Source organism: Muntiacus reevesi, chromosome X (genome assembly GCF_963930625.1).
Source record: "Muntiacus reevesi chromosome X, mMunRee1.1, whole genome shotgun sequence".
Taxonomy (NCBI): Eukaryota; Metazoa; Chordata; class Mammalia; order Artiodactyla; family Cervidae; genus Muntiacus; species Muntiacus reevesi.
Window position 1 is genome coordinate 103,690,859 of NC_089271.1, and position 26,488 is coordinate 103,717,346.

General features: G+C 51.0%; 1 protein-coding gene and 1 pseudogene across 1 annotated transcript; both read left to right on the forward strand.

Moving 5' to 3' along the window:
* Positions 1-13,617: 13,617 nt before the first annotated feature.
* Positions 13,618-15,926, forward strand: LOC136154648 (heat shock transcription factor, X-linked member 3-like; annotated as a pseudogene).
* A 7,307-nt stretch (positions 15,927-23,233) lies between these two features.
* LOC136153698 (melanoma-associated antigen 10-like) lies at positions 23,234-24,031 on the forward strand. Its single transcript, XM_065915749.1, has one exon. The coding sequence runs from the start codon at positions 23,234-23,236 to the stop codon at positions 24,029-24,031; it is 798 nt and encodes a 265-aa protein (XP_065771821.1).
* Positions 24,032-26,488: the final 2,457 nt, after the last annotated feature.

Here is a 26,488-nt window from a genome sequence, read left to right on the forward strand (position 1 = left end):
GCAAACTTTTACTATTCTTCAGAGTTCTGATAAAGTTGGTTCTGACAATTTCTGCTTGAGTTTTTGATGTTTCTGAGGTTCTAAAGGTTTTGTTTTTAGAAAATTTAAAAATATGATATCCATTCTCTAATAGTTGTAGTACTATGCAGGTTATTCATTTCATCAGGGGTGAGTTGGGTACTTTCTGGATTTTGAGAAATTGTACAGTTCCATTTAAGTTCTTAAATTTATGTACTGTACATAGGTTTGTTCTTAGTGTTTCCTTTTTATCCTTCCAACATGTTTAGTGTAGGGCTTGTTGAATTATAATGATAGTATTTCATTTCTGATATTAGTAATTTGCCTTCTCTGTTATGATTTTATCTAGGCGTTTTATCAATTTTGTTGATATTTTCAATGAACCAGTTTTTTCCCATAATTTTTTTCCTAATTTCTGATTTCAATTTTTTTCCTCTTCTGTTTTTGGTTTTTTTCTTTGCAGATTGTTTTGGGTAAAGTTTTCTCTTGTTTTTCTACATTAAGTTGGAAGCATAGATTATAGCTTGAGGTCTTTCTCCTTTCTTAATCTAAACATGAAATGCTATAATTTTCCCTCTTAACATTGATTCAGCTGCATCCCATAAATTATAATACATTGCACTTTCATTTCAATTCATTCCAGTGCAGTTTATACTTCCTCAAGAGTCTCTCTTTGAAGTACGGATGTTTGTTTAATTTGCAAGTGTTTTGAGATTTTTCTTTTCCTTCCATATAATTTGATTTCTAGTTTGATTCTTTTCTTTTCAGAGAACATACTCTGCATCATTTAACTGCATCATTTAAATTTGCTTTGATGATATAGGATGCTATCTTGGTGAATGTTTCCCATGTGTTTGAAATAAATGTGCATTTTGCTATGGTTAATGCAGTGATATTTAGATCCATAGTGTTTGTGAATCACATAGGTCCCAGCCTGCCCCTTGGGCAATGGTTCAGATCTCCATGCTTTTGGTATTTGTCTGGTGAGATTCCTGCCTGCACAGCTCAGGTCGAACTCAGGAGTTCCTACAACTTTCTGGAATCCCTTTCTCATATTTGCTCTTCTCCACTACCTGCCTTCACTCTTTGGCTACCAGAAGACTCTCCTTCTGGTCCTCTCACTCAGAGTAGTGGGTATTTAGTTTCCTCACTCTGTTGTGTACTTCCCTTGAATAGATTCACCTAGATGACCAAGTGGTGAGATAATACAAAAATATCACAAAAGTCACTTCTCACAAAAGTTTATCTTTACAGAGAGAAATACCGACCTCCCTCAGAGTTTTAGGTGTCTGCCATGTTGTTATTGAGTCTTCCATCACAGGGTTACAGATCTGGGCCTGGGGCTTTTGCTTCTACCCATGTTATATATACCTCAGTATATTCATCCTATTATGCTTTACGCCAGGGATCAGCAAATTTTCATGGGAAATGGCTAAATTGAAAATATTTTTGATTTCATAGGCCATATTTTCTCTGACATAGATAGGTTTTGTATTATATTTTTGTATTGTATTCATAGTAATTTTGTGTTTAATGTATTCATATTTTATGTTTATAATTAATTTAGTTACTTAGTTGATAGATTTACTTAATATTAAGATTTATTTAATATTTATAATATTATAATAGTAATTAGCTTATATTATATTTTTATATTTATTCTTTACCTCGTGTTCATTTTTCGTTAGAGGGTCATTTCACATCAAGCATCCCACAGTCCATGTAGCTGTCCGAGTTCCTTAAACTTGTCTTTGCAGTGACAGTTTCTCAGACTTTCCTTTCGTTTGTTTGTTTGTTTGTTTGTTTTGATGACATTGACAGTTTTGAGGTGTACTGGCTAAGAATATTATAGGGCCTTCCCTCATGGTCCAGTGGTTAGGACTCAGTGCTTCCACTGCAGGGGGTACAGGTTTGAGCCCTGGTCAGGGAACTAATATCCTGTATGTTGAGTGGCCAAAAAAATGTAAAACATCAAACTAGGTTTTGGCAACCACAAGTCCTTCTTTATCCCTCACCACCTTATGCTTGAGTTCCACACACTGCAGGACAATCTGGCTGTCCACTGAGTTAAGGGTGTAGTGCACAGAGATTTGAGTATCATGGTTTTTTCTCACCTTAAAGGACAATTACGTGGACTCCTCAAGAAAGTGATGGAGTTCTAGGAAATAAATTACAGCCAGTCTCAGTTCAACACAGCTTCTGTAGACATTGGAGTTTACTCATCACAGGAGCAACTGCTAACAGTCAGGGGGAGACATGGAGTTACCATGTTACAGATCATTTCTCCAGTTCCCAGAGGGGGAAAAGAGTGTCCTCAAGATCTCACCTTGGAGAGCCAGCTTTCTGTGTAGCCCCTCCAAGCTGGCAGGGGTTGGCAAAAAGAATGTTGTGGAAGAAGAGTGGGAAAGACCTGGATACAGTTGGAGCAGGGATAGAGTGGCCCTGGTCCTGGCCTCTTTAAAATTAACTTTGGGTTCAACCCTAGAGCTGAGGAAATGGCCTGGGATGCCCACGGTCAGGGCAATGTGACCTAGAACAAAGACTCTGCTACATCAAGAATGAAGGTTTCTGTTTATTATATCTACAGATATTGCAACATAGATGCTTATCTCTTTGAGAGAGATTCTGGCCCCTGACCCCTGGATGGGGAGGACTTGGTTGTAATCCAGGGCAGGTGGGTCTCTCTCTGAATCTCTTCATTCAGATAACTGGAACCAAGAGTAATTCATCACTTTTTGAAGGATTAATCAAGTGCGTTTCAAGTTCACTTCAAAGACAGTCCAATTCATGAAAATATGCAAGACCCATTGCACTTGAAGGCCATAGACCACGTGCAAAATTCAGAATAAGACTTTAGGAGAGCAGAGCACTATGGACATACTGTTAGACAGCCTTCATTTATGTCTGCTGCTCTGTTGCATCTTGCTCTGTCATGTGGTGTTTACTAAACTTGACTCTGTGGTGGTAATTGTCAAAGCTGGGAAATGGACTCACATTGTTCTCTTTTTACATGTGGGGAGAGAGGTGATGCTTTCTGAGTAATCAATCTTTGAACCAGGAAAACAATTCTTAACCTGCAAGTGTCCTCTAGTTCCATTAGGTAATCCTGCTGTTCAGTCAGGAAAGGTGAGGGAATTTGAAATCTAAAAAGTCTAACAATGTACGGATGCCAACTTTAAAAAATTAATACAAGCAGAAAAGGATTCTGATCTACAGATTGGTTTCCAGAGTGTCGTGTGAGATGCTGCACTGGAGCCAGAAGCGACAGCATCTCATAAGGGACGTTTAAAATTTTGCTCACACTGAGAACTGTTTCTTGATGAAATCTGGAAGCATCACATGGGTGAATGACACCACCATTGCAGTTAGGTTTAATCCACTAGAAGAGAATCCTCGCTAGCAAGGAGGGATGGAGTTCAAGCAAAAATCTTGACATGTTGTTATGATATATTTATAAATGGTGAAATGATTACTGACAGAGTATTAGCTACCAACTCCATCCTGTCACATTTCTTTTTTGTGTTGAGAATGTAGAAATTCTACTCTCTTAGCAACAGTCAAGAATTTGACAAAGAATTGTAAGCTATAATCATCCTCCTGTACACTGGATCCCAAAACTTCTTAGTGTTATAAGTGGGGGCTGGTACCCTGTGAACAATCTCTCCCTATTTCCGCATCCCCTAACCCTTGGTAAGCACCACCCTCTCCTCTGTTTCTCTGCTTGTCCTTTTTACTTTTTAAATTTATTTTTATTTGTTTAGTTAGTTTTGGCATTGCTGCTTAGCATATCAAATTCATGTTCCGTACTTTGGAAGTGTGGATTCGTAGCCACTGGACTGCCAGGGAAGTCCCGGTTTGTCCTTTTTAGAATCCACGTGTGAGTGATAACAAACTGTATTTATCTTTTTCTGTCTCACTTATTTTACTTAGCATAATGCCCTCAAGCTCCTTCCAAGTTGTTGCGAATGGCAGGATTCCATTCTCTCACATGGCTGTTTACTGAATAGGTCGCAACTTCTTTATCCATTCATCCACTGATGGGCGCTTAGGTTGTATCCATATTTCACCTATTGTGAACAGTGCTGCAGTAATTGTAGGAATGCAGATATCTTTTAGATATTCTATTTTCATTTCCTTTTGAATATACCCAAAAAAGTGGAATTGCTGGATCATATGGTAGCGTCCTTGAATGTGTTCTTTGATGCACAGACTTTTTCTTTCCTTTGATGAGGTCCAATTTATCTGTTTTCTTTCTTTTTTTTTTTTTTGCCTCTGTTTTTGGTGTCATATCCATGAAATCATTACCATCTAAAATATTTCTAGATATATAAATAAACACAAGATAGGAAGTACACATATAATTCTTTGCTTTGTCAACCAAGAGGTCCCCAGAACCAATGACCCTTCAGTACCAATGAGCACACTTAGGGCACAGATCTTGTTTTGTCAATAACATTCGACAATAAAAGGAACAAGGGCTCCATGGAAAAACTGAAGATTCTAGAACCGGGACAGGAAATAGGAAAATGAGCCTGGAACATCTTTGTAGGGTGTGAAAAGAAGTGCTCAAAAATATTTCAAAGAAAGAAGCAACATTTCCAGGGGTATTTCCAAAGGTATATAAAAAGGGAGCTGACAGGAAGAGCTCCCAATGGCCAGTCCGAGAACAGTTTGAAAATAAAAATATATAAAGTTGTATTGGATTTTAACCCAAAGTGTAACATAAATACCATGATTCCATACTGAGAAACATAAAGGATTTCTTAATTACACAAACAAGGATGGACAAATCTCCTACAGACAAAAATTCCAATTTATGCAGACACTCCCACTTGTAGAAAGTGGAGCATAACTGCCCACCCCTGAAGCATGGACTGCACATCGTGACTTTCTTCCAAAGAGGACAGGCTGGAAAGGGGGCATTAAGCAATCACTTTATCGCATAGACACCTGACAAGCACTACCTCAGCAAGATGATCAATGAGAGCATCATCAGTGATCAGTTGTGCTAATAGTAATACACTTGATACAGTGTGATGAGAATGGGATTTTACATCTGTCGTATACCTCCCCCAAACTCATAATCCCAGACTAGGTACAAGTAAAATATCAGACAAATCCCAGTCAAGGGACATTGTAGAAAACATCTACTGAGTACTCCTCAAAGCTCTCAAGATCATCCACAACAAAGAAATGTTAAAGCTAAGAGGAACCCAAGGAGACATTACAACGAAAGGTTAGGGTAGTTTCCTGGCCAGGATCCTGCAGTGGGTAAAACCTATACAAATCTGAGTAAAGTACGGACTTTAGTTGATAATAAATAATGCATCAATACTTCCTCATTAATCATAATAAATGTATTAATATAAGATATTAGGAATAGGGGAAACTGAGTGAAGGCATATGAGAATTCTGCTATTTTCACAAATATTATACAAATTTTAAAGGGTCAAAAAGGAAAAGTTCAAGATAAACTCTATTGACAGTTGCAAAATAAAAAAGACAAGGAAACTTTGGGCAAAAGATAATGAGTATGTTAAAAAAAAGGAAATAGAAAGGCAACCAAACACAAGCACACAGAACCTGTAAGTGTGAAACAACCCTTCCTAAATTATCTTCACCTTTTCCTCTCCCTTAACTTCCAACCCTATGTAATAGACTAACCTGGCCTCTTCCACCACAGAAATTTCTCTGGATCCACTTTTTTCTCAAGCCCCACAAACACTGCCCTGATCCAAACTCATGGATATTTTGCCTCGATATGGCAAGAGCCACCAACAGAGGCCAGGTGTAGACCTGGAACCCTATACTTGCGCAAAAACCACTTTAAGACGTCTGCCAGTGTTATTTGCCACAGAAGAAGTCTGTCAAGATCCAGGCAGGGGTCAGGGTCTTGCCAAAGATACAAGGGTCCAGAGCAAACCTTTACCTGTACGTTTGTGTGAGCATGCTCAGTAGCTCAGTCGTGTCTGATTCTTTGCGACCCCATGGACAGTATCCCCCTGTGCTTCTCTGTACATGGGATTTCCCAGGTAAGAGTACTGGTGTCGGCTGCCATTTGCTCCTCCAGAGTATCTTTCCACCCGAGGATCGAACTTGAGTCTCCCACATTGCAGGCGGATTCTTTAACACTGAGCTTCCAGGGAAGCCATTAGGAAACACACAGACTTCTCAGAGGAGCAGAACATTCACTGAGAATCCTTAACTCAGGGGAGGTGCCTGTCCAATCTGTGATGCCCTGGGCAAGATCAGCTTGGGAACAGGGTGCTATGTGTCCACACAGAAGCTGCTGCTAAAGATGCTGGATCTTGGAAACGACCTCCAGATAAGTCGGTGGGGGCAGGGGGCAGTTTGGGCCTCCTAGCAATCAGAGGCCTGAGGTTCTTATGTACCCAGAGCAAGAACCCAACCACACCTAACAGTCATATCCATTGAGGGGCATGAGGAGAATCTGTTATGAGAGCTGTCACGTATCCATCCTGGACTGCCCCCTTGGGCTGTGGTCCCGGCCTTGGCCCCAGAGCACAGACGTCCTCATGGAGACCGGGGTGGCAGCTGACCTGCAGCGGCATCTGCTGCCCCCTCCCTCTCCCAGACAGCCCCGGGAAGGCCAGGGGCTTGCTGCTTCCACCTCTCTGGGGCGGCCGACCCTCTTTGAAGTCTGCACCCCTGGGACCTCCGAGTCCTCTCCTGCCTGGCTCCTTTCCAAATCCTCATTAGAGTCTGGGGCTTCTGGCACCTAGGAGAGCATCCTGGGTACCACCTGTGCCATCTGCTAGAACCTGTCCTCTGCTCAAACAGCTGGGTTGTCTCCTAGCTGGCTCTGCAAGTGGCTGAACAGATACCCCACTGCCTGCCACACTCAGGCTCAAAGCCAAGATCTCACAGTCACATTCAGAAGACCCTGAGTTTACTCCAACACGTGGGATTCCACAGGGAATGGTCTGATATACCTCGGGATCATATAGATGTGCCTCACACTTCCACGGCAATGATTACTACTGACCCACCACGGGGAGACTCACCCAGGGGCTGCGTCAAATCCTGCAGGCTGCACCTGAAGCACCTTGGAAGGGGGATGCTGCCTTGGGACTTCCAGATAAAGATACACACATGAGGTCATCAGGACCAGGGCCTAAACCACTCAGTGAGGGGGCAGGCAGGACAAACCCCAAGGCCAGGTTCCGGGGGAGAGGGGGTGCTGTGGGTAGCAGGGGTGGGGGGACTTGGGGCTGGGCCCCATGAGGAGGATGCCCCCAACCTCAACAGGAAACGTTGGCATCTGGCTGCTGCCCTCCTGGTGGAGACTGAGCACAGCCCCAAGGGGGCTGACAGTGCAGCTCAGGGGGCGTGGGGGCGGGGTATGGGTCTCTGGGGCGGAGGTGGGTGGGTGGAATTCCTGCAATCGGCTCCCTGTGGGGCAGCTTCTCTCAGGGTTCAGAGGTGAGGGGATTTAGTCTCTGGGAGAGGAACCACACGGAGTGGTCTGTGTCTGTGTGTTGTCCTGGCTTGAGGATTAACCCCCAGGTGCCTGTGTCCCTTCAAAACAAATGGTCCTGACAAAAAATGCTTCTGCTCAAAATTCACTGGTCATGGGTAATCCCATCATCCTTCTTAAGTGAAGAGGCCTTGCAGGGTCATGTCCCCATGTGTGCAGGGAGAGAGTAAGACAACAGGTGACTGAACACCTGACATCTCTTCATAGTGCCAAGCAAATGCTCAACAAAGAGCAGCAGTTAGAATTTATAATTAAAAAATCTTTGTTTTGGGGAGGAGAGTCTGAGTGGGTCACATGGGTCTTGAAATTCTCCACCTTTTCTAAGTGTCCACTGCCTAAGTGACAGCTGCCACATATGTGGCCAGAATCACATCTCCTGTTCTCATTGTTCTCTGGCACTCAGCAGGAAGAGCTGCCCTTTCAGCCCCCTGCACCCTTCTGCACCCCCCACCGTAGTGACCTCACCACCTCCTTAGGCCCGGAAGTCGCTCCTGTCTTTTGATGCCAGGCACAGCGTTAACCTGTGAGTTCCTCTGTTGCCTCCACACTTCTCAACCTGCCTGAACCCAAGGACGGTGGCAGATGTTACATCTTTACTGATGAGTACTTATTTCTAGTGTTATTCAGATCGCAGACTGTCCCTCTTTCCTCTGGAAATTGTTTTGTTTTCAAGACACCTCTGAAAATCGGCAGCTCAATAGGAAGCAGAATAGAAAACCATTCAAAATCACTGCTCTGAGTGTTTTCCTCCTGGGGGATATATTATTCAATTTGGGTGTTTGTGTGTGCTTGGGAGTGGGGAGCAGTGTCTTTCCCAGCTGGGAAACTTTGAACTCACTAAAAGTTCCCACGATTCCAGTCACCCGGCATGTCCTGTCCACATTTGCAGCTTCTCTTCACACATTTCTTCCCACTGAAATCTAAAACATGCTCACAACTGGCCAAAATAAAGTCCAGATGACAAAATAAATTGTCATTTCAGTGTACTTGGTAATCAGATTTCTCAGGGCAGAGAGGATGGCCAGCCCAGGGAAAACAGGGCCATACTTCAAAGAGCAAGATTCATGTTTCTCCAGGATTCCTAGCAGACGGGGGGTGGTAGAAAACACCTCCTTGGTATAAGGGTTGGGGCGTTAGTAGGGCAGAGGAGAGAATCTGAAGTCGTACCTGGAGATAAGGTGAGGTCCCTGGGGGAAGGCTGAAGGGACCCCAAGTGAAAACTCTAGGGATCCCAAGATAAGAGTGATGGAACCCCACAGATCCCTGCCCCTGCCATTGGCCCTGGGAGCCCTCGGGGTGAGAAAAGCACACTAGGTCTGTCCTGAGTTCCTGACGTCCAGCTCTGTGATACAGGGGACTTGGTGTGAGGACCAGGGACTACGGTGGGGAGAGGACAGAGACTAGGTCCTCCTGGAAGTCAAGGTGAGGATGCTAGGGAGGACTGAGTGTAGTCAGATCTCAGAACAGAGGGAACCATGGCAGTCTCCGGGAAGGACGACCTCATGCCGCATTGCCTGACAACCCTGGCAGAGAGACTGGGGACCTGTTGAAAGCAGCGGAAACTCCGAATGGCGGACGGGACCCTTGCAGGTCTTGTCTGCAGGCTAGGCTCCATGCAAGTAAGAACCGAGGTGGTTAGACCCCAACAAGGATGGATCTTGGCCTTTGCAGGAGGGTCTTGGATGGCCCAGAGCAGGGTGAGCAGGGTGAGCCGTTTCTTGACCTCTGGCTTAGGGACCTCAGGAGGTGAGGTCTTTCAGGTGGAGTGGGGGAGGCTTCAGGTTGGCAGAGGATGGACTCCCCAACACCGAGGGAGGATTGAGCAGAACCCCGCCTCTGTGGTCAGTGCTGGGAGGCCAGGCAGGATGTGAGGAGGAGCTGAGGACCGAGCATCTCCCCAGCCTAGGACCCACGGGAGGCCCTGGGCCCGGAGGAGGGGCAGCTCTTGGGCGATGAGACGGGAATGCTGCACCTCCCTTAGCCTCCCCCCCTCTCCCCAGTCTCCTGCTCCACCCTTGCCGAAGCCTTGCCCCAGGAAGCTCTGAATGAGATGGTGGCTAACCTGATGAAGTTCCTGCTCCTTAAGTGTCTGGCCAAAGAGCTGAACTCCTAGGCGGAAATGCTGAAGAAGGTCCTCAGGGATAACCATGAACACCTCCCAGTGGTCTTCAGTGAGTCCTCAGAGTGCCTGAAGCCGGTCTGTGGCATCGAGGTGAAGGAGGTGGACCCCAGCAAGTACATCTACATCATGGTCCCCACCCTGGGACTCACCTGCGATGCGATGCTGAGCGGTGGGCAGGGCCTGCCCAAGGCCAGCCTTCTGGTGCTGGTCTTCAGCCTGATCATGAGGAATGGAGACTGAACCCCTGAGGAGGTCTGGGGAGCACTCAGCAGGATGGGAGTGTGTGTCGAGAGTGAGCACTGCATCTTTGGGGAGCCCAGGATGCTTCTGACCCATGTGTGGGTACGGCAGGGGTACCTGGAGTACCATCAGGTGCCTTACAGCCAGCCTGCCTGCTATGAGTTGCTGTGGGGTGCCCGGGCCTATGCAGAGACCAGCAAGTGGCAAGTCATGGCGTTTCCGCTCAGGTTCAAATGAAGGGCTTTGAAGGCCTTCCCACTGTAGTCTACAGAGGCTTCGAGGGAGGAGGCTGAGGAGGCCTGAGCCAGAGCCGCAGCCAGGCTGATCCTTCCCTCTGTGATTGACGAGGGAGTGGTCAGCCTTCTCAAAAGTGAGGGCTGGGGCAGTTTGGGGAACTGGTGTATAGCATCTTTGGGTTCCTGTTGTCTACAATTACAATGACATGGAGATTCATCTGTTTTCCTTACAAAATTTTCAAACTTTGATTGTTTTCATAGAAGGCTAAATAAATTTCAGTGTCTTAGCTTCATGAATGATGTTGATCAGTGTGTTTGTACTTACCTAGTTCAAAAGCAAGAGTTTTGCTGTTTCATAAAAGAGATTGGAAACTCTTCCATTGTGTTTTGTGGTCCTGAACAGGATGCAATGGAATTGGAATTAGAACTGTTTTGGAACAGTGAGCTTACTTAGCAGTAATATTGGTGGGGGAAGAATTAGCTGATAAAAGTAATCGTAGTGAATTCATGCTTCTGTCCTTCTTGTGTGTCATTTTCAAAAACTAAATTATCTCTTGTTCATTTGGATTTGCCTGGGTTATTTCAAGAAATAGCAGATAGTTAATTGAGCCCCCTGCTCACTGGCTCATGTATTCCAAAGACCTTTATGGAGCCTCTGCTCTGTGAAAGGCCGTGTTAGCAGTGGGGACCCTAGGAGAAGCTGGACACCCCCAAACAATAGAGCAATGGTCTAGGAGCCGCAGTCACACAAGGAAGGTGGAAAGATGTCCCTTAGTCACACTGAACAAGGCAACACAGGGCGGGGTGGTGGGGCTCCAGGAGGAGCGCTGGAGTGTCAGTGCCTGAGCCAGGGCGGTTTGGGGCTTTGACAAGTTAAATTCCTTCTGTGGGATGTGATTTTGATGAGCCTGGGTGGTTGCAGCCCTCAGACTTGCAGACAGTGTGTCTTGGGGGTGACTGGAAATTCTGAAACGGATCGTTGCTGTGAGGTGTCTTTTACATCTTGGATAAAGCCTAGGGAGATCTCTCTCTTGGGCATGAAGGAAGAGGTCCTATCTCTTGTTGCATTGCTGTTGATCGCAGGGGCAAAACAGGTGTTTTCATACCCCATATCTGCTAGGAATTCTGCAGAACTCGGTTGCACCCCTCCCCCCTTGAAGTAGTGCCCAAGAAATCCATGAAACTACCCTCTTTTTCCTGGTCCAGGGCATCTAGAACCCAAGGTGTTAATTAGCTTTAAATTATCTTGATTGCAATTGGCCACTGTAATCAAGGACTCGACCTTTGTTGGGGCTGCAATGAAGGAAAATAATGGCTTGGATGGAAGACCAGCTAAGGCAGAGGCGAAGAGGGTTTCTTGCTTCTATTTCCTAGAGCAGCTTGGGTCCTGCTGGAACACTCCTCCACACCCAAATTCAACAGGTTCTCTTACTGGAAATGGGCCTTACTGGGTAGCTAAATGATGAAGAATCTACTTGCATTGTGGGAGACCTGGGTTCGATTCCTTGGTCAGGAAGATCGCCTGGAGAAGGGCATGGCAACCCCCTCCAGTATTCTTGCCTGGAGAATTCCATGAACAGAGGAGACTGCTGGGCTATAGCCCATGGAATTGCAAAGAGTCGGACATGACTGAGTGACAAACACTATGGTCTAAGTAGAAAGCTTTCTTAGTTTTACTTATTAAACATCCTGTTTGGCTGATTGGCTATTCCACATCCTATTGAGGGTCATATCCTCTGACATGCCTGGACCACAAAGCAGCCAACCTGATCCCACAGTGGAGAGTGGAGGAGTGTCTGGGGGCAACAGTGTGAGAGATTCCTGTCCAGCCATCACAGAGCCAACAGCCATCAGGCTCTACCACCTCTGTCTTGTCCCTTCCGGCCCATCCTGCAGCCCAACACACGGGGCTCCTCACACCTACTAGCCTCCCAGATGAAGAACTGAGGCTGTGGGGCTTGGGCATCTCCCCAGGATCACCTGCTAGTGAGGGCCGGGGTGGGCTCAGAGCCCTGGTCTCAATTACTCTGGACCCCCGCCCTTCCCACCCACCCCAGGCCACGGCCTGACCTTCCGTCTTCTCACGACTTCCTCTTCTCAGTGCTACACGATGCCTCTGAGGTGACAAAAAGCAGGCCCGCGGAAGGAAGGGGACAAGGAGAATCAGAAGCACTGTGGGGCTGCTCTGTGCTTTGCTGAGAACTGACTCTATCTGGAACCTTGGATGTCATGAGGACTTGCGTGTGCACAACGCAAGTGTCCTAAGCCACAGCTGACAAAGACTCCTCAGTGCCATGCAAACCCTGCCAGGACCCGGGTGGTGCCTGGAGGAGGGGGACCAGCAAAGGCAGCTCCCTCAAACCCAGGGGGCGAGGAGGAGCCCCGAGCGGTGGGGGCAGGAAAGGCCTCCTAGCCAGGCTGCCCACAGATACCACAGTCTTCGGTCCCCTTCAGAGGAGCCACCAAGGGCCCCCACCAATGATCACAGCCTCCAGGGGAGTGTCCCAGTCAGATGAACTGACCTGAAGGAATGCTTTGTTAACCTGTTTAGGAGTGCAAAGGCAAGTGAGCAAGCCCAAGTCAAGGCCTGCAAGCTCCATTCTGGCTGCCAGTACTCAGGCCGAAAGGCCCTCGGAGAGCCTCTTCCACACCCTCTTAGATCTTCCCTTTCATACACCAGGCCGTGGCTCTCACACAGGGCAAGTGACCCTGCTGAGTGGCAGAATTAGGGGGACACCATCTCTAGTGGGACAGAGCCCTAGGGTCCTCACACGCAGGCCTTTCCAAGGTGCCAGTCTGTCCCCCACATGGTGATTTTGAAGAACAGTGGCCCACAAAGGTCAGAGAACACGCATCTCCAAACCCACTGCCCTATTGTCTATGTGTGGTGAAGATCAGTAACTCTCACTCAGGTTTCATCCAGTCCCACACCTGGACTCTCATCCATTTTCAAATACAGGTAGACGGGGTCTTCCTTTGGTCACATTTAGCTCAACAAGTCAGACGTGTCCCTGGGAGTGAGTGTGTGTAAAGGAGGCCGCTTGAAAAGCACCTTACCTGTGAGCCAACAAAATCATTCAATGTACCTGCCATCTGGGTAAGGGAGAACAGGTCCACTCCACAGTGGCGGTGGGGACAGGGGCAGGGTTGGAGAAGATCAGAGCTGGCCTCGGAAAAGATCAGTGAAGTGCTTGTTTTCAACAGGACAGGCTGTATGTTGAGCCTCCAATCAAGTCCTTCAAAGGGCAGGTACCCATGGAGACCCAAGTTGGACATGGCAGGCCAGGACCGGGGACAGCAGAAGCCAAACCACTCCACTTATGAAAGGAAACAGGGAGTTCAAGGCATCCTCCAGGGAGGCTGAATCCGAGTCTGAGACTCTGGGAAGGGGATGGGAAAAGCATACACACAGATGTTCCCAAGTTGAGCACTCGAGGGCCATGAGAGCAGTCTTTATAGGAAGAAATGGAAACTGAAGCCAACGACCTGTGATCTGTAGCGGGATGTCGTCTGGGGGTGGGCAGAGCTCAGGAGGCTGCAAGCTCAGCAGAGCGCCTGGCTGTGCCCTCCCACATGGCGTCATGAGGAGTCTGTGTCTCAGGTGCTTGGGGAACAGTCAAGGGGAACGTGAGGTCACTCCCACTGTGCTCAAGCACAGCCCTACTCTGGGGAGAGCTTGACCTGGGGGGTGGCGGGGGCAGGAAACAGGACTCTGACTTTGGGGCCATCTGAGCAGGACCTACCAACCAGCAGTACCAGTTGGAAGAGACCAAAGCCAGAAGGACAGGGATGGGGAGTGGGGGCGGGGTGGGGCCACCAACTCAGCCTAGGCCATCCAGCCTGCTACGAACCCCGTCTTCTGGGTGGGACAGTCGCCAGTGGCCCATCTGACCCCTAGGGTGTCTCTCAGTGGTAGCTGAGCCAGGACTCGCCAGGGCCTGGCCCTTTAGCAGAAGCTAGCCACAGGCCTGCCCATTGGTAGGGAGGGGTGTGGATCGAGGGGCATGTTTGTCAACCCGTCCAGGGCCTGGCCTCCTGAAACAAGGTGCCTGGCAGCAGATGGGAGCCTTTGCAGGCAACCCGAAACATGCTTTTCTGTACTTTCAGAAAAGAGACAATCTGGGGATCCCATCTCCACCTCTGTCCCACCTCCCCTACACTGGGCCAAGGCAGCCTCTCCACATCACCACTGTGACATCCTGAATCAGTTAAGGAAGTGGACCACTTACTTGGCTGCCAGATTCTAGAATCTCCAGACAGTATTTATTGGGCACCACGACCCTGGTCTGAGGCCCTTCTGCCCTGAGCTTTCACTACTTGGGTAGAGAATGCTCCTGAGCTAGACTGGCTCCATAGATAGTCAGAGTTCCAATGAGGCACTGCAGCCCCACTGGCCCCATCAACTGACGGGGAGCCCACAGCAGGGGACCCCCCTGATTCTTCCCCGATGCAAATGTGAATTCAGGGGAGGTTTTGGTGAAGCAGGGTGACCAACCCGAGAGCCCAGATCTGGGCTCCCAAGAAAACCTGTCCCCACAGGGCCCGAACCCAGAACGGCTATCAAGGAAGAGAACAAGGCTGTCCTTCCCCAGGAAGCTCTGGATGATCGTGGAGGATGCGGCCTTCACCTCTGTGTGCTGGATCAACAAGGGGGACATGGTGGTCATCGAGGCAGATCTCTTCCAGACGGAGGTCCTCCAGGGCAGAGGCATGGACAGGATCTTCGAGACAGACAGCATCAAGAGCTTCATCCATGAACCGAACCTGTATGGGTTCAGTAAAATCCATCCTTTGGGTCTCTCTTTGGGGAAGAGGATGATGGTAACGTAGAAAGCCCTTCTGGGGAGGCTAGACTAGATGAGCCGAGTGCTGGATGGGTTTCATTTCCCAGGAGAACTTTTTTTCTCTTGAGAGGGTGGTTAAGGAAAGAGAAGAAAGCAGGGTCTGTCGTGTTCCACAAACCCCCTTAGACAGGATCCACAGGGTTGACTCCAGAACCTGAGAGGCCACTTGATGTCAGGGAGGACCAGTAACACCTCAAGCGAGGCTGGCCCTGGGGGAGCTCTAGGGAGCACACTTACTAGGGGCTCATAACCTGCCAGGAATGAAGAGACCTTGTCTCCCTCCTTAGGGAAGGCCAGTACTGTGGTGGGGAGGAGGGCGGCGAGGAACGGTTATTCTCCCCCTACGATGGCTAAAGTAATCCATTTCCTTTCAGATTTATCACAACTCCAGCTTTCAGAGAGACAAGCCTCTCCTCCTGCAGAACATCTGGAGGAAAGGTGACCCCATAACAACTGCTCAGCCCACCACAGGCACAAGAATGACTCCAAAGAGAAAGAAGCCAGTGGTGATGACCAGACGCTCTCCTTGATTCCATCACAACGAGTCCACCCAAGAGGCTGACATGAAGGCCCAGAAGGGAACCCTGACTGCTCATGGAACCCCTGGATGGCACTCTTTGGTGTTCCGTGGCCTTTGGTTTATGGGCAGTGTAGCTGTACAGGCCAGGGCAAACCATCTCCCCAGCGAACAGGGTGGCCCCAGTGGAGAGGGTCCATCCAGCAATGCCACGTCTGTACCCCCAGCTACTGCTGGAAGGAACAGCGCAGGGGAACTGCCCAAGAGCCCCCTAGAGTACCCAGTTCATGGTTCGGTGATGACTATGTACAAAACCTATTATTCCATCGTGAAGGCGGCCGTTTCAGTTGCAGCCCCAAATGAGGCCCCTGAGGTGGATGAGGAGCAGGAGGAGTCCTCACATTACAAGTGTGCCCTCTGTAAGCAGTTCAAGGACAACCCCAATCCCTAAGCTGCCAGCTCCCCAGGGACACTCAAAAGCATTCTCTTGTAATCAAAAATCTATTTCTGGCTCTAATAAAGTAAAGCAAAACTTCACCGGAGTAAATAAAGAATCGAACAAGAACTACAAGTCTGTATTCTTTCAGTCTGTCTGTGCTATTCACACACTGAACCGGGTGAACCACATGAGGCTGGAAGCCCACACCCCAGGCAGGCTTCGGTCTAGTCCTCGTGGTCCCTTTTCATCTGAAGTAGCAACATCTCACATGCTCAGCCAGGGGTCTAACCCACAAGCCAAGGGCTGAGGCGAGCCCAGGAGGGGCTGCTCCCTGAGCCTTGCCTAGCTGCTCAGCAGACAAGCCAGCCGGGCTTCTGACCTTGGGGGTGTCACCTTCCATGAGTGATGCACCCTGAAGCAGAAGGGGCTCCTCCTGGGTCCCCCGATGTTGCCACAAGTTTCTGATCAGCAGCTGAGTGTTTCCAGCTCCCGATCCAGGGGCCTCCTCAAGAGGCCCATCAGAAAGCAGGGTACTGCACCAGCCAAGGGCCTTGCAAACACATGACCCCAAACCCAAAGACAAGTACAATGTTTCCACAAGTTGAACACCAGTCCTTGTCACTCTGCCCTCACAGCTGTATTCAGGGGCCTGTCCTTGGACACAGAAGAGCCAGGCACCGCATCCAACAAACACTTTGTGAGCCAAGGGACACCTTACAGTAGTGCAAGGGTCACCTGGAAGGACAAACCACAGCCTGTTTCTGGGCCCGTGGGCCTCTCCAACAGTCTGAGGCCTTGCCAGCTTCTGATGCTCAGCCCAGCCCCCGGCCTTTCCCTATCACCCTCTGGACACTCTTCTAACATCAGGGAGTTCGGGCCAGAACAGAGAGGGAAAAAGACTAGCTGGTTTCTTAACACACTCTCAACCACCCAGACACAGCAGGGCCAAAACGAGTGGTGACACCGTCATTTCCTAAAGGTCAAAGTCCCGGAGACTCTCGCTGAGTCCAGAGCAGCACTGCACAAGGAGAGTCCCGGCCTAGCCCCGCCCCAAGTGGGCAGCCCACTGCAGGGCACGGTGGTGACTGGACGGTGTCACCATGAGCTGGTCTCTCAGTCACCTTCGTCTCGAGAGCCCAGTCTGGACAGGCCTCCTGCCCAAAGGGGATCAGGTGCTTGGGGATGTCCACCTGGAAGATGTACTTCCCGGCCCTCCCCCGGATGGGTTGCAGCAGACAGTGGGGTTTGGCAAGCGCAGTCATGTAGTTCCATCACAGGTCCGGCAGCAGGGCTTGATTCTCCCGCTCCTTCACCTCGTCGGGAACTAGGTTTTCTGGGCACAGCAAAGTGTCCCCAGTGTCCACAAGACCTGTGTGCAAGGACAGGACACAGAAGGAGGACAAGGTGATTCAAAGTCACGCCTACCAGAGACTAAGACCGCATTACCGAAGGGAACCTAGGTGAACTGGATCCTCTGGCTGAGCATTTCAGACAGGCTCACCTCTGCAGAAGGAATTCGGGCCGAGGCCAAGCGAGGGACGGAGCTAAATGAAAGGGAGAGGTCTGGTGCTCCACGAACCCACCAGGCCATGGGCAGCTCTCAGTCTGACCACTGCAGGCCACAGGGTCAGAGCAGGAGGGCCCTGGTGGGGAACGTGTGGACATCAGGTCCCCAAGTGATTCACCATCAGACAGGTGTTGCTGTGGGGCCTCACCCCTGGGGAGTCAGGGAACTTGCTCAGGCCCTGCTGCAGGCAGTGGGGATGGGGAACCCAGGCTGGGTGCTGTGGTGCCTCTCATGGTCTCTGCCGGGCACACACACACACACACACACACACACACACACACACAGACAGACACACAGACAAGTGCCACATGCAGACCTAGATCTGGGCGAGGCTCATCCCCAGCCTCTGTTCCAGTAGCTCCCACCAGGCTGCGTACTTCTAATCCAGTGTCCGATGTGGATGGCCAGGGTACAGTGCCGGGTCCGCATAGCACAGACCGCCACCACGTCTCCAGGGCCTTGACACCATTTAAGAAGAAACCCGAGTGAGGCTTTCAGAAGGACAGACAGCAGAACTTCATCTACCAGGGCTCCCAAGGCTTCACGTGGCTGTGGAAAGACAGAACCACAAAGGCCAGGAGCCTGACACAGTGGCCTCCAAGCTCACAGCCCTGGGCCAGACATCAGCCCCACCTGTCCAAGCATCCTCCAAGTCTGCTGACACAGAGGGGAGTGTCAGAGAGCTGGCTCCTTCCATCTGTTTCCACGTGGTCCGCCGACGGGGAGTGGCGACCCAGAGGACCCGTGAATCACATGCAGCCTGTGGGGAGGCCAGGAAGAGAGGCAGTGAGGCACGAGGTGAGTTCCAAGACAGAGGGACTCAAAAGCCTGGGAGCACTGAGGAGGGAGGGCGGGTACCCTGTCTTCACAGCCCTGTGGCCGGGCTCTGGTCCTCTCCCAGCACAGACAGGCACAGTCCTGGGCTTTGTTTCCCCCACTCCCGGCCCCCACCCCACCCCTCAGCTCTCCGGCCCCATCCATGCCCATGCTCTGCAGATCCCCCATCTTCGCACAGGGCTGCTGCGTGCGCAGATCCGTGCTTACCAATCTGGCCTCGACCCTGGGGCCGCCCTTGACCTCAGACGGCCCTGCCAGGAGTCTTCTCCACACCTTTGGGAGCCAGCTTCCACCCAGCCCTTCCCACACCACTGCCTCCCCTGTCACCAGATGCCCTGGCCCCTGCCCAGAGCCTAGAGAAAAAACGGAGAGCAAGAACTACTGGGACAGGTGTGCTCCGTGTCCTTGCCAGGGCCTGGGATGGCACCATGAAGGGATCACAGAATTCAAACTTCAAATAACCCGCTAGGCTACTGTCACCTCGTTTGACCACTGAAGAGGAGCCGAGGGATAGAGAGAGAGCCCATGACTGCAGGGGATCTGACCACACGCACCTCCATTCTCACTTCTTTCCTTGTACCTAGAGGGGAGTCCCTGTTTCCTGAAGGAAGTGGAGGCACAGGATCAGAGCCGCGGGCCTGAACCTCAGCAGTGGCTCAGCACCTCGCAGGGAACCTCCATTTCCACATGGCTTTGAGGACTGGGACAAGGTCCCAGAGACACCCAGCTCAGGGCCTTCTGGGCCTTTCCTTCCCTGAACCCAGCAGAGCCACAGTTCTCACAGGCCCAACGTGACCTGGCTCCTACCCTGGTGGCCTGCTCTCCTCACCCCTGGATTCACCCCTGGTAGCTATGAAGGCCATTCTTCCATCCTTAGAACATTCCAGTGTGTTCCTACCTGAGAGCCTTTGTAAGGTGTGAGGAGTGACATCGTGTCCCCTCAGAGTCAGGTGCTGGAGTCTCAATCCCAAGTACCTTGGCATGACCTTACAGACAGAGGAAAGGTCTTCACAGAGCTGATGGAGGTCAAGTGAGCTCATTAGGATGGACCCTCCTCTAACAGGACAGCTGTCCCCATACAAAGGACACATTTAGAGGCAGACAGACACAGAGGAGAACTCCAGGTGAAGAGGAAGGCGGACCTCTTCCAGACACGCCCACCATGGCCAGCAAAGCCCTGGAAGTGAGGTGGGAAAGATGGGACAGACTCTCCACATCCCTCACGAAAACCAACGTCAGTCGACACCTCGACCTCGGCTCTCGGCCTCCTGAACCAACACAGTTTGTAGTTAGAGCCACGCAGCTTGTGTGACCCTGACACAAAACTCTTTCTCCAAAAAAGACCCTATCTCCAAAGACGACATAGATGGCCAACAGGCACATGAAAAGAAGCTCAATATTCCTAATTATTAGACAAATGCAAATCAACACTCCAATGAAGTATCACCTTACACTGGTCAGAATGGCCATCATCAAAAAACCTATGAAGAATAAATGCTGGATAGTGTGCAGAGAAAAGGGAACCCTTGTACACCGTTGGTGAAATGTAAATTGGTGCAGTCAATAGGAAGAACAGTATGGAGGATCTTTAAACAACTACAAACAGAACTACCAGATGAGCCAGCAACCCCACTCCTAAATATATACCTGGAAAAGACAGAAACTTCAATATGAAAAGATACATGCACCCCAATGTTCATTGCAGCACTATTTACAGCAGACAAGATACGGAAGAAACCCAAATGTCCATCAACAGATGACTGGATAAATAAGATGTGGTTTGCGCGCGCATGCGCGCGCACACACACACACACACACACACACACACACACACACAGGAATACTTCTCAGCCATGAAAAATAATGAAGAAATATCATCTACGGCAACATAGATGGACCTAGAGATTATCATATTAAGTGAAGTAAGTCAGAAAGAGAAAGACAAATATTCTATGGTATCACTTATATGTGGAATCTAAAAAGATGATACAAATAAAATTATTTACAAAGCAGAAACAGACTCAGAGAACAAACTTATGGTTACCAAAGAGGAAAAGCAGGGGAAGGGATAAATTAGGAGTTTGAGATTAACAGATACACATGACTATGTATAAAATCGTACTACTGTGGTGCTGGGGAAGACTCTTGAAAGTACCTTGGACAGCAAGGAGATCAAGCCGACCCATCCTAAAGGAAATCAACTGTGACTGTCCACTGGAAGGACTGATGCTAAAGGTGGTCACCTGATGGGAAAAGCCGACTCACCTGGGCTCTGTCCTCTCCGCCCCTGAGTCCCTGCTCCTCACACCAGGTCCCCAATCTCTCAGAGACCAGGATGTCAGGAAGTCAGGACAGGTCCAGTGTGTTCTTCTCACCCCAGGGGCTCCCAGGGCTGACGACAGAGGCGGGAATCTGTGGGGTCCCTTCAGTCCTCCTCAGGGACCTCATCTTGTCTCTGGGTAGGTCTTCGGATTCTCTCCTCTCCCCTACTAAGCCCCCAGCCCTTAAACCAGGACTCCAGTCACCCTGAGAACCAGATGTCAGGAAGTCTGCTCCCTATATTAGGACCCCAGTCTGAACCCCGTATGTTAGGAAGCCAGCTGCCTATACCAGGTCCCCAGTTTGAGACTGGATGTCAGGAAGTCAGCCCCCTATACCAGGTCCCCAGTCTCTCTGAGACCTGGATGTCAGGAAATGCAGCATATGTTCATCCACCCTATGTCCTCCCAGAGCCCACTCTGCTCTGGGGTTCAGGGTCCCCTCAGTCCTCCCTCAGCATCCTCACCTTGACCCTCAAAAGAACTAAGATCTTCTCCTCTGCCCATCTGAGGCCCTGCCCCTTCTGACAGTTGCCTAATGTATCTGAGACACAGATGCAGAAGTCAGAACAGGCTGCCAAGTGCTCATCCCACCACCAGGGTGGCCCAGGGCTGACAGCAGGGGTAGGGAATCTGTGGGGTTCCTTATATCCTCCCTCAGGGACCTCATCTTGAGCCCTGGCAGATCCGGGGATGCCCCGTGTGTTGACCAGAGGCGGGACCCTCACATCAAGGCTCAGGGAGCACAGAGGGTGGATGAGCACATGCTGCATTACCTGGCATCCAGGTCTCAGAGAAACTGAGGACCTGGGAGAGGGGGCGTGTCCTCAGGTGAGCAGAGGGAAGAAGCCCAGCTCCCGAGGAGTTTCAATTTGGGGACTCTGAGGGAGGACTGAGGGGACCCTGACCCCAGTCGAAAGAGACCTCAGAGAAGCCTGTAGTTGCTGTTGGTCCTTGGCGGCCGTGGGGCAGGATGAGCCCAACATGCGTGGTCTCACTTCCTCACATCCGGATCTCAGCCTGGGGACCTGGTACGGGGGCTGACTTCCTGACATCCGGGTCTCAGACTGGGTACCTTGCATATGGGGCGGGGCCTCAGGTGGTCCAATTCCCAGGTCCGCCGGGGGTGTCAGGTTGAGGACCCTGAGGAGGAGAACTAGAGGACCCTGGACCCTAATCAGAGGACACTTCAGAGAAGCTCGTTTCTGTTGTCAGTCCAGGGCAACCGTGGGGGTTGAATGAGCGCAGCGGGCATGGTCTGACTTCCTGACATCCGGGTCTTGGAGAGACCGGGCCTGGGTATAAGGGGCGGGGCTTCAGTTGGGGAGAGGCGAGAATCCCAGGTCCTGCTCGAGGCAAGGTGAGGTGCCCGAAGGAGGGCCGAGGGGACCCTGCGTGAGGACCAAACGAACCCCGCAGGTCCCCGCCCCTGTAGTCGGCCCTGGGAGCCTTTGGGGTGAGAAGAGCACACTCGGCCTGTCTGCCTTCCTCACATGCGGGTCTCAGAGAGACTGGGGACGTTGTGAAAGCGGCAGGGTCTCAAAATGGCGGACGGGACAATTCCCAGTCCTGCCTGGAGCCCAGGCTCCATGTGAGGATGGACTGAGGCAGATAGACCCCAACAGGGAGGCAGGGATCCTGGCCCTTGTGGGGACTTTTGGAGGCCCTAGAGCGGGGTGAGCAGGATGAGCAGTTTCTTGACCTCTGGCTTAGGGACCTCAGGAGGTGAGGTTTTCCGGGCAGAGGGCGGAGGCTTTAGGTTGGCAGAGGCTGGACTCCCCAAACCCGAGGGAGGACTGAGCAGACCCCTGCCCCTGTGGTCAGTGCTGGGAGGCCAGGCAGGGCGTGAGGAGGAGCTGAGGACCGAGCAGCTCCCCAGTCTAGGACCCGCAGGAAGCCCTGGGCAGGTGCGGCCGCATGTGGGGCCCCTCAACACTTTCTATTCAGGCTCGGATCTTGTTCTGAATTTCCATGTAGGTCCTCAGAGGGGAGGCACCAGGTCGTGCCAGCGGAAAGGTGAGCACTACAAGGGAGCCCTGAGGGGACCTGCCACCACACAACTGGGGAGACCTCACAGAGTCCACCCATCGTATTGTCACGGAAGGCTCAGGGCTGTGCCACAGGATACCCCCTCCCTTTCTCTCACAGGAGCTCCAGGAACCAGGAGGCGAAAGCAGAGGACTGGCACTCGTGTCCTGAGGGCAGAGAGCAGAGTCCAGGCAGTACCAGGAGTCAAGGTGAGGAGGGTTCCCTGAGTGTGCACCAGGGGCTCCCCATCCCAGAACAGTGGGGACCCCACAAGGGCATAATCCCTCACCTTGTCAGCCCCGGACATCTCAGTCTGTGCTGGCTGCACCCCGGGGAGCCTCCTTCAGGTATCCGGGGGACTGGCTGTCCCAAAGGCTTGCCCCTATGAGGTCTGAGAGCACCCCTCAAGAGGAGACCTGTAAGTGGCCTGTGTCAGACTGCCCAGCGTGTGGTCCTCAGCTGAGGCCATTCACAACCCCTCTTTCCCCCAGTCAGGCCGGTTGTCCCCGTCTGACCCCTGCCTCACTCCTGGCTGTGGTTTGATCCCAGGCATCCCGCTCGTGGTTGAGATGAGTGAGCTGAGCAAGCCCGAGGAAGACCACCTTCAGGACCCAGGCGAGGCCCAGGGCCCGGAGGAGGCGCAGCTCTTGGGGGCTGAGGCGGGGGAGGCTGCATCCACCTCGGCCTCTTCCCCCAAAGTGTCCTCCTCAGCCACTGGGGAGTCCTTGTCCCTGGAAGCTCTGAAGCAGATGATAACTAGGCTGATGAAGTTCCTGCTCTTCAAGTATCGAGCCAAGCAGCTGACCTCCCAGGCGGAAATGCTGAAGAAGGTCCTCAGGGGTAACCAGGAGTACTTTCCTGTGGTCTTCCCCCAAGCCTCGCAGAGCCTGCAGCTGGTCTGTGGTGTGGAGGTGAAGGAGGTGGACCCCAGGGAGCACACGTACATCATGGTCCCCATCCTGGGCCTCACCTGTGATGAGATGCCGAGCAGTGGGCGGGGCATGCCCAAAGCTGGCCTCCTGGCAGTAGTCCTCAGCCTGATCATGTGGGGTGGAGACCGTGCCCCTGAGGAGAAGGTCTGGGGAGCACTCAGCAAATTGGGTATGTCAGGGGGGAGTGTGCACTGTGTCTTTGGGGAGCCCAGGACCCTTCTGACCCACGTGTGGGTGCAGCAGGGGTTCCTGGAGTACCGGCAGGTGCCTTACAGCCACCCTGCTCGCTATGAGTTCCTGTGGGGTCCCCGGGCCTATGCGGAGACCAACAAGCGGGAAGTCATGGCATTTCTGCTCAAGTTCAAACAAAGGAATTTGAGGGCCTTCCCACGGCAGTCTGCAGAGGCTGCGAGGGAGGAGGCTGAGGAGGCCTGAGCCAGAGCCGCAGCCATGCTGATCCTTCCCTCTGTGATTGACGAGGGAGTGGTCAGCCTTCTCAAAAGTGAGGGCTGGGGCAGTTTGGGGAACTGGTGTATAGCATCTTTGGGTTCCTGTTGTCTACAATTACAATGACATGGAGATTCATCTGTTTTCCTTACAAAATTTTCAAACTTTGATTGTTTTCATAGAAGGCTAAATAAGTTTCAGTGTCTTAGCTTCATGAATGATGTTGATCAGTGTGTTTGTACTTACCCAGTTCAAAAGCAAGAGTTTTGCTGTTTCATAAAAGAGATTGGAAACTCTTCCATTGTGTTTTGTGGTCCTGAACAGGATGCAATGGAATTGGAATTAGAACTGTTTTGGAACAGTGGGGGAAGAATTAGCTGATAAAAGTAATCGTAGTGAATTCATGCTTCTGTCCTTCTTGTGTGTCATTTTCAAAAACTAAATTATCTCTTGTTCATTTGGATTTGTCTGGCTTATTTAAGGAAGTAGCAGATAATTAATTGGGCCCCCTGCTCACTGTCTCTTGTATTCCAAAGACCTTTATGGAGCCTCTGCTCTGTGAAAGCGTGGGTTAGCAGTGGGGACCCTAGGAGAAGCTGGGGACCCTAGGAGAAGCTGGACACCCCCACACCTTGAGCAATGCTCTAGGAGCCGTAGTCACACAAAGAAGGTGGAGAGAAGTCCCCCAGTCGCACTGAACAAAGCAACACAGGGCGGGGTAGTGGGGCTCCAGGAGGAGCACTGGAGTGTCAGTGTCTGAGCCAGGGCGTTCTGGGGCTTTGGGAAGCTGGGTTCCTTCTGTGGGACGTGATGGTGATGAGGCTGTGTGGTGACATCCCTCAGACTTGCAGACATTGTGTCTTGGGGGTGATGGGAAAGTCTGAAATGGATGATTGCTCTGAGGTGTCCTTTCGCATCTTGGATAAAACACAGAGAGGTCTCTTTCTGGGGCAGGAAGGAAGGGGTCCTGGCTGTTGTTGCACAGCTGTTGACCACAGGGGCAAAGGAGGTGTTTTCTACCATACCCCCACCATCTGCTTGCAATCCTGGAGAAATGCGAATGTTGCTTTGAAGTGTGGCTCAGTATTCCCTGGACTGGCCCTCCTCTCTCTGTCCTGGGAAAGCTGATTACCAAGTATATTGAAATGACTATTTATTTGGACATCTGGACTTTATTTTGTCCACTTGTAAGCATGGTCTAGATTTCAGTGGGATGAAATGAGTGAAGAGAAGCTGCTAAGTGGACAAGACCTGCTGGGTGACTGGTTCCTGGGAACTTTGAGTCCCAGCTGGGAAAGACACTGCTCCCCACCCCGAAACACACACAAACACCCGAATTGAATAATATATCCTCCAGGAGAAAAACACACAGAGCAGCAATTTTGACTTGTTTTCTATTGAGCTGCCAATTCTCTGAGGTGTCTTGAAGACAAAACAATTTTCAGAGGAGAGAGGGACAGAGTCTTGAGATCCGAATAACATGAGAAATAAGTGCTAGCCAGGGAAAGATGCAACATCCAACAGCGTCCCCAGGTTCAGGCAGGTTCAGAAGAGTGGAGGCAGCGGAGACTCACAGGGAAACGCTGTGCCTGGCATCAAAAGGCAGGAGCGACTTCCGGGCCTAAGGAGGTGGTGAGGTCACTGCAGTCGGGGGTGCGGACGGGTGCAGGGGGCTGAAGGGGCAGCTCTCCCTGCTGAGTGCCAGAGAACAATGGGAACAGGAGATGTGATTCTGGCCACGTATGTGGCAGCTGTCACATAGTCAGTGGACACTTGGAAAAGGTGGAGAATTTCAAGACCCACGAGACCTGCTCAGACTTTCTTCCCCCAAACAAAGATTTTGTCGTTATAAATTCTAACCACTGTTCTTTGTTGACCATCTGTTAGGCAGTGCGGAATTGGAGAGATGTCAGGTACTCCGCCACCTTTTGTCTACCTCTCTCCCTGCACACATGGGGACACGACCCTGCCGGGCCTCTTCACTTAGGAAGGGTGATGTGATGACCCGTGACCAGTGAATTTTGAGCAGAAGCATTTTTGTCACGACCATTTCTTTTGAAGGGACACATCCGCCCGGGGGGAAGGTTAATCCTCAGTCAGCACAACACACAGGCACAGACCACTCCGAGTGTGATTCCTCTCCCAGAGACAAAAGTCCAGCACCTCTGAACCTTAAGAGAGGCTGCCCCACAGGAATTCCACCCACCCTCAACACACACCCACAGCCTGTCCCCTCCCACCGTGAGCTGCACTGTCAGCCCCCTCAGGGCTCTGCTCAGTCTCCATCAGGCCAGCAGCCAACTGCCAAAGGCCCCTGTTGGGGCTGGGGGCATCCTCCTCATGGGGCCCAGCCCCGAGGCTACCCACCCCTCCTGCCTAAAGCTCCACCTCTCCCCCAAAACCTGACCTAGGGTTTTGTCCTGCCTGTCCGCCACCCCCCACTCC